Source organism: Herpailurus yagouaroundi, unplaced genomic scaffold, assembly GCF_014898765.1.
Source record: "Herpailurus yagouaroundi ecotype Mexico unplaced genomic scaffold, PumYag 190, whole genome shotgun sequence".
NCBI lineage: Eukaryota > Metazoa > Chordata > Mammalia > Carnivora > Felidae > Herpailurus > Herpailurus yagouaroundi.
In genome coordinates, this window is record NW_024412421.1 from 4,721,573 (window position 1) to 4,729,727 (window position 8,155).

Below are 8,155 nucleotides of genomic sequence, written 5' to 3' on the forward strand. Positions count from 1 at the left end.
GCTCATGATAGATCGACAAAATTTAATCATACTGCAACCATGCTTTAATTTTAAGATACATGTCCATGGTGGTTACATTTGTCTCACCCCCTGGAAAGCGCAACACCAAGAGTGAGCCCTGATGAAAACTGTGGGCTCTGGGTGATCATGATGTGTTCACGCAGGTTCATCAGTTGTCACACATGTACCACTCTGGTGAAGGATGTGACCACGGGGGAGGCTCTGCGTGTGTGGGGACAGGGGCTCTATGGAAAATCTCTGTATCTGCCACTCAGTTTTGCTGTGAAAAGAGAACTGATCTAAAAAAAAAACAAAGTCTATTTTAAAATTTGGAAAACAGATTACAAAACAATATGTTAAGACTTATTTCTGTTGAAGGCTGGGCAAGCTAATTGTGGTCGCAGCACTTGGGGACAGGATCTGCCCTGCCTGGCTCCTCAGGAAAGGACATGTGGGTGTTTCGTCCGTATCCTACCGGCCAGGGACTTCACAAGGCCCTGGAGGGGGGATCCACTGGGATTGCCCAGAGGGAAGCATATGAGCCTGGTGTCGCTCCAGCCATCCTGTCACCAGGAGGAGAGCCCGAGGGAGAGGCAAAGCAGGGGAAGCAGAAGGAAGAGAGACAGAAAGTGAAAGTTAGAGAGAGACCAGATGACGAGGTTTGATTGTTGGGATCCAACTTGGCGTGAAGCTAGTCTATTCCTGGATTTTTTGGATAATAAATTCCTCCCCTGCTAAATTACCCAGGGTTTCTGTTGCTTGTAACCAAAAGGGTCTGTGCGTCCTAAACGCAAGCTCCCAGCTTGTCCACTTTGCAATGAGCCAGTCACTGGAGGTGGATAATGGCACAGATGTGGCTTGCCAGGCATATTTGTCAGCACTTGGAGCCCTTCCTCGAAGTGGGTACCACCAGGGTGGTGCATCGGGGAAAGGGCATCTCGGGCCCTTTCTGGGCCCAGGCCTCAACCAAGGGTCCCCAGGGATGGAGTTTCCTGCCTCGAGGGTGCTTCTGCTTTTCTTCTGCCTAAAATTCTCCCCTCCCCACCCTGTAGTGCCTCCTTAGCTTCTCCTGTGGCTCCCTTAAATACCTCTTCCTCTGAGAAGCCTTCCCTGACTATCTGGCTGAGGGAGACTATTTGGTCTCAGGCTCCATTTGCTCTGTGAGTGACTCCCTTCTAACCTCAGTGTGGTTAGAGACTGGGGCTGTGCCCTTCACCGCTGTGTCCCCAGGTCTTGGCAGGGTCTGGCAAATAGTGGGAGCATTGTCAATCGCTGTTTACTGAGAAAATGAGAATGTGCACAGATAGATGGATAAGGCTGGTGGGAACCTATTCTGGGAGCAGACTATGAGGCCAGGGCTCTGTGCAGGGCCTCTTTGGGGGAGCAGCATTTTCTTGCTCATACTGGGGGGCAGGGCACAGCGACACGAACCAGAGGACGTGTTGCAGATCTGAATTTTGACTGAGCTAGAATTTTCCTTCCAATTGAGGGTCTTACCTGAAATCAGGTATGAAGCCAGGACCCGGAGCCTAGGTACCACCTCCCAAGTGGGGTGTTGAAAGCCAAGGATGTCAACCAAAGTCAAAACCAGGCCCACGACTGAGTTGCTGGGGAGCCATCAGGGCTGAATACAGGGCTGAGGGTGGGGGACCAAGGCCATGGACCAGGCAGCGGGGAGTAGGACCCCAGATGGTAGGGGACCATGCACAGACAACATCGAACGATCCAGCCTACGTGGTCGGAAACTTATTTCCGTTGGCAGGATCTTTCAGTCCTTCTGAGTAAATCGAAGAGAAGTCTCAACTTGGTGTCTCTGTCTCTTTTCACAAAGAGCCTCTGGCGGCCTCACATTCAAGGCCTGTCTCAGACAAAGGCCTGTGAAGTGTATTAACAGCAATAGGTTTCACTGTGTTTATTTTTACGCTACCTTTCTAATTATAGCAAGCGATTCTGATTTTCCATTTATAACGGTAATAAGAAGTTTCTTTTTCAGGCAAATTTACATAAGTAAAAGGAGACTGCTAAAAGGAAAATGGTAAGTGAATGTTAGAACAGGTGGTGGCATTGTGGGGCCCCAAAGAGGGGGGTGTGTGGGGCCGAGCAGGAGGATTCTGGGAAGGCAGCTCTTTGCAGTTGCTGCAGGAGGGACAGGAAGCATCTGGAGAGCCCCTGAGCAGGTGCCCCTCCCCCACCAGCAGGTGGCATGGGAACTGGCCTTGCAGCTCCAGGACAGAGCTGCAGCCAAGGGGACATCCAGAGCCAAGGCCACGTGGACCAGAGCCTACTCTGACCTGAGCCTCCCGGCCGGCCGGCCCCCTGCCCAAGCCTCAAGACTGGCCCTGCGCCCCCAGGTTCAGCTGGGTGACCCCCAAGGGCCTCTTCGAAGGGATCGTTCTCTCTGCCCTGCCTGCCAGACCGTATGACTTTGATGTGGACACCCCAGGTCTGGTCCCGGAGCTATCCCTGTCTCACTGTGTGACCTTGAGTGAGTTTCTTCTCCAGGTTGTGTCCCACCTAGAAACAGAGGTGAGTGAAATGACCTTTAAGGGTCCTTAAGGATAAGAGGACCAGGGACATATCCCTACCGTCTCTTCTCACCGCTCCCCTCTGAAGTAGGGCTCAGTGGGGAAGGCACAGGCCTGGGGTCACACAGGCCTGAGTTTAATTTCCTGCTGTACCTGTCATTAGTGGTGGGACCTTGGGCAAGTCACTTAAGCTCTGTGTCTGTGTGCTCATGTGTGAAATGGGATAAGAATATCTCCGGGGCAGAGCTGGACCGGCAGTGCTGAGGAAAGCCCTGGACACACAGTCGGGCTCCAAAAATGCTCTGGTTTTTAGCCCACGGGCAGCCATTAGAGATGCCATCTTCCCAGCCTGCCTTGGGGCAGGGTAAGACACCTGCTGCCTTCCCAAGCAGCCTGACCCCTGCGGATGGGAGGGAGGGGCTGCTGGAGCAGGCTTCCGTGGGAATGAGCCCCCAGCCCACTCAGGCTTAGGGGCCGAGTGCCCAGAATGGGTTCCTGGGTGTGGGTGAAACTGGCATGATGCTCCCACTGGGAGCTCCCTGAGTCCTGGGACTGTGTCCAGGGGGAAGACAGGTGGGGTTCATGGTCTTGTAAGTTCCTTCCACCCCATATAGGCTTTAGAAAAATTTGCAGGGCACCTGGGTGGCTCAGTCAGTGAAGGGTCCGACTTCAGCTCCGGTCACACGGTTCGTGGGTTCAAGCCCCACGTCGGGCTCTGTGCTGACAGCTCAGAGCCTGGAGCCTGCTTCGGATTCTGCATCTCCCTCTCTCTCTGCCCCTCCCCCATTGCGCGCTCTCTCTCTCTCTCTCTCTCTCTCTGTCTCTCAAATATAAATAAAACGTTAAAAAAAATTTTTTTTTTAATTTCTCCATCTATACTACACACATATATATGTGATCTTGAGACACATTCTGCCCCCCATCCCACATTTCAGCACCTCTGGTCAATGGCACCTTACACTCTCTGTTGGCCTGAGTTGATGTTGACTTCCCTCAGAGAGAACCTGCTTTCTGGGGTGTCAGGGACCTAGAGCACCTGCCTCTGAGGCCACTTCACGGTGACCTCTCTGCATGAAGTATTTTGGACCACACTGTATGTGTTCAGACCCTAACGCTCACAGTTCAAGTTCTAGGAGGAAGACTGCCACCCCCCACCTGGTGCCAAATTTGATTCTCGCATTTCCTGATCGTCCTTTCTCCCAAGCAGCTTTCTTACATTTGGGAGCTAAGTCTTTGCTCTCCCAGCTTCTTGCTGGAAACTCCTATCACACTCCCCGTGTTGGCCATATTTTCCTTCTGAGTGAATATCTGGTGGACCTTATAGTTGATGGCATTTCCCATTGGACGAAATGACTCACGGTATCAGTACGGTCTTCTTCACCAGGACAAGTAGAGTCACGGCCCTTTGTATTTCCACTTAACACTGTAATTTCCCACACGCCCAGATTTTCAAGAAGCCCGTCATCTCCCATTCAAAGTGTCCTCCCTGCGTAAATTGAGGGACTTGAAGCTTTCTCTGTCCCAAGGTATCATCAGATGTTTCTAGCCTCGAGGCCAGAGCCTGATCGGGCCGCTACAGCTGCCGCCACACGGTGTCGCGGTTGAACACATCCCGGTGCAGCTTGGCGGATGCCCGTCCACAGCCACTGTGATCCCCGTGCTGAGCCAGATCCTCGCACAGGCCAGGCTGGTGCCCCACATTATGGGTCCAAGTTACAGCCTCTTTATTTTGCTCTGATAAGTTCAAGCAGATGGTTTAGGTCTCCAGGGACTTCTAGCCTCAAACACACATTGGCCCAAACCAGCCTGTACCATCAGCTTCAGGACCAGCGTCGAGCCTGGGTTATGGGTCCAGACTCCCCTCCACTCTGGGCTCTCGGTGTCCTTTCCTGAAAGCAGACTTCGGCCAAGGGCATCCCCATCCGGCACAGAGGTTCCAAGAACATTGTTCCTCAATGGGGAGGTGTTAAGCATTCAATCAGTGTCCTACCCAGAGGTCCCACTGTGTATCACCCCACCTCCCTTCAGGGCTGTGTCTACATAACTCAAGGAGCCTATTTGGGGGCCAGTTGCCCATAAATGAAAACCCAACCCGGCAATGAGTTGCATAATCCTAACCAGAGAATCGTGGGCAACTTCCCTTCCTAAAAATGCCTCGTTTCACAGAATCTTATGACATGATTATGTTCTAGCCCAGTGTCCCTCCGCCCTTCAAAGGGTCCCACGCACCCCATCTTAGGGACAAAGTTGGCCTTGAGGAGCAGTGGATGAGCTTTTGTTTTGCCGAGTCAGGTTTACACGCTAAGAGGGAAGAGCTGGAATATTTAGGGTAACGGTGGGGATATCTGTAGGCAAGGTCAGGGAGAAGGAGCAGAGAGGAAAGAGAGGACAGCTGGAGAGAGCGGTCTGTACGAGATGGGTTAAGCTTTGTCCGTGGCGTGCAATGTCAACCTGCCCTCCAGCTACCTGCAAAAGCACCAGAAAGATGGATCTCACTCTCTGGCATTTGGGCAGCTGGGTTCGTGGTTTTGAGATGAGGTGAAGCTGGCATCGAAGGGACACAGGACTCGAGCGGAGGCTTCCAAGGATGCCCCGAGGGACCTCTGTTCAACAGAGATGGGGAAACGGAGGGCCAGAGGAAGGACTTGTCCAAGGTCACCCAGCAACCTAGGGTCCAACGTGGCTCTGCCCACTAAAACGTGAACCCCAAACCGCCCACCGAGCAGCGGGGACCCCAAGTCTCCAGCCCGCTTGCCAGAGGGGCTCAGTACAGATATTCCCGCACGGTGAGTTCCTTCAGGGTGAGGCCCCAGGGGGTGGGCTTCCGGAGCTGGCTCTCCTGCAGCCTTTTCTGCAGCGAAATGAAGTCTCTGCCCAGCGTGTAGGCCAGGCGGATCATGGCGTCCAGCAGGGGGGCATAGTAGCGATGGCCCTCCCGGGCTTGCAGGCACTGGAGGGCCCTCTCACCCACCGCAAAGGCTTCAGCAGGGCGTTCAAGGTCACGGTGGCACACCAGCATGGCACAGAGGGCGGGGACCACCATTACGGGGCAGTGGGCCGTCAGCTTCTCCTGCAGGGGCACCACGTGCACCAGGATGTCCAGGGCCCTGGTGTACTGGCCGCCTCGCAGGCAGCCAAAGGCCTCCCTGAGCTCCGGCCGGGTTAGGAAATCGATGAACTCGCGGGACCGCCGCACACAGCGGATGGCGTAGAGCAGGCTCAGGTACTCCTTGAAGGCCAACTTGCGCTCGGAGATCATCTCCTCCGTGAAGTTGCCCATCAGGTGCTTCTTGGGGAAGACGACATCCTCGATCTCTTCCCTGAACGTCTTGAGGAGGTTTTTCTGGAGCGTCTCAAAGTCTGAATAGCGCCGCTCCAGCACGGCTTTGTTGCTGTCAAAACTCCCTGTCTGGATGACGACGATTTGGTACATCTACGGCGCAAAGAGAGAGAGCGTTTGACTACCTCCGAACAGGAGGTTTTAACTGACAGAGTGAGCCCCGGCAAATAAAAAACAATGATGATCACAGTTTCAAGCATACCCTGAAAATGGGTTATCGTTATACGCAATTCTGTTTTGAATTGCCATCAGCATCTGCTGAGCTATAAAAGCGAATCATGACAAGAGTCTACCCGAGAATAACAAACACGGCAGCATGGAGGCGTCTCGTGGGACAAAGAGCACAGGAAACGGGGGGGGGGGGGGGGGGGGGGGGACAGGGAGCCTGGGGGTGCTCCCCACCCATATCGTCAAAACCCGGCCCCAGGTTCCTAAACTGGGGAGCCTGGATTAGATCCACTTGAGAGGTGGTTTTAGGCCGTATGCTGGCGGTGATGTTATACGGTAAGAAAATTACTGCTTCTCGATTCTCGTTCAGCTAGACCATACTGATTCAGGGCACAGGCTGCCTGGGTTGCAAATCCAGCTCCACCGCGCTCTAGCTGTGTGGTCTTAGGTAGGTACTTGACCCTCTCTCTCCAAGCCTCGGTTTTCCCATGCATGAACCGAGGATAGTGGTAGCGCCTCCCTCGCTGGGTGAGGATGAAATGAGTTAATGCACTGCAGGGACGGGGGACTGTGTTCAACACGCGGTCAGGGCTCAGTGTCCCCGTTGTTCTTATCCCAGTCCCAATTAAGGGGGCAAGGCAGGGAGAAGGGTTGAACATGGCTCCTACTTGGACACTAACGTAGCCCCCAACACGGGCAAAAACTCCATTTTATTTATTTATTTATTTATTTATCTATTAAAATTTGCTTTTTCTTAATGTTTATTCATTTTTTGACAGACAGAGAGAGACAGAGCAAGAGTGGGGGAGGGGCAGAGAGAGAGGGAGACACAGAAGCTGAAGCAGGCTCCAGGCTCTGAGCCGTCAGCACAGAGCCTGATGCGGGTCTCAAACTCGTGAACCGTGAGATCATGACCTGAGCCAAAGTCGGACGCTTAACCGACTGAGCCACCCAGGTGCCCCTTATTCATCTAGTTTAATGTTTTATTTTATTTTTGAGAGAAACAGAGAGTGTGTGTGTGTGTGTGTGTGTGTGTGTAGGTGCAAGTGGGGGAGGGGCAGAAAGCGGGGGGCAGAGGATCCCAAGCAGGCTCTGTACTGACAGCGGTGAGCCTGATGTGGGAGTCGAACTCACCAACCTCGAGATCGTGACCCGAGCTAAAGTCGGACACTTAACCAGCTGAGCCACCCGGGCGCCCCTAAAATTCCATTTTAACAAAACGAGCAACAACCCCTAACCCCAGAGCCTCCCGCCAGCCATGGCATGACCAGCTAGAATCTAATAATAGCACTTAGCTCTCCTTGTAGTTACTTTTATAATTATCTTTTCTTTATGCTATGTGATATTGGTTCCCCTTTGAAAGCTATTTAGTGGTTTAAAAAAAAATTAAATTTATTTTAGAGAGAGAGAGAGAGAGCAAGCGCAAGCAGAGAAGGGCAGAGAGAGACGGAGGGAGAGAATCCCAAGCAGGTTCCACACTCAGTGCAGAGCCCTATGGGGGGGCTTGATCCCAGAACTCTGGATCATGATCTGAGCTGAAATCAAGAGCTGGGCCACCCAGGCGCCCCTTGTTTAGTGTTTTTAAAAAGTAATCTAATTTAGGGGCGCCTGGGTGGCGCAGTCGGTTAAGTGGCCGACTTCAGCCAGGTCACGATCTCGCGGTCCGTGAGTTCGAGCCCCGCATCAGGCTCTGGGCTGATGGCTCAGAGCCTGGAGCCTGTTTCCGATTCTGTGTCTCCCTCTCTCTCTGCTCCTCCCCCGTTCATGCTCTGTCTCTCTCTGTCCCAAAAATAAACGTTGAAAAAAAAATTAAAAAAAAAAAGTAATCTAATTTAAAGAAAATAGAGTAATTATGATGATGATATATCATTATTTTATAGGATATATAATTATTAATAATATTCTTAGTTATTAATAATAACATAAATGACGGGGGTGGGGAGCAAAGACTGGCGAAGAGACACAGGTGGTTAGTTGTGGGCGGCACGGCCTTAATGTGGGCCAGTTCCTCCTCAGGATCAGGAACCGTGACTCACATCTACAGTTCTCACAGTTCTGAGCACAATGCTGAGCTCAAGATCTGGCTTTTTGCGGGGGGGGGGGGGGGGGGGGGGGGGGGGGG

General features: G+C 52.6%; 1 protein-coding gene across 2 annotated transcripts in view; it reads right to left on the reverse strand.

Moving 5' to 3' along the window:
* Positions 1-3,891: 3,891 nt before the first annotated feature.
* SNX20 (sorting nexin 20) overlaps positions 3,892-8,155 on the reverse strand; it is a 9,982-nt gene continuing 5,718 nt past the window's right edge. For both annotated transcript variants that reach the window (XM_040497995.1, XM_040497996.1), the window contains exon 4: positions 3,892-5,958. In XM_040497995.1, coding sequence (XP_040353929.1) covers positions 5,290-5,958 — 669 coding nt within the window. In that variant the 3' untranslated portion in view covers positions 3,892-5,289. The remainder of the gene's footprint in view (positions 5,959-8,155) is intronic.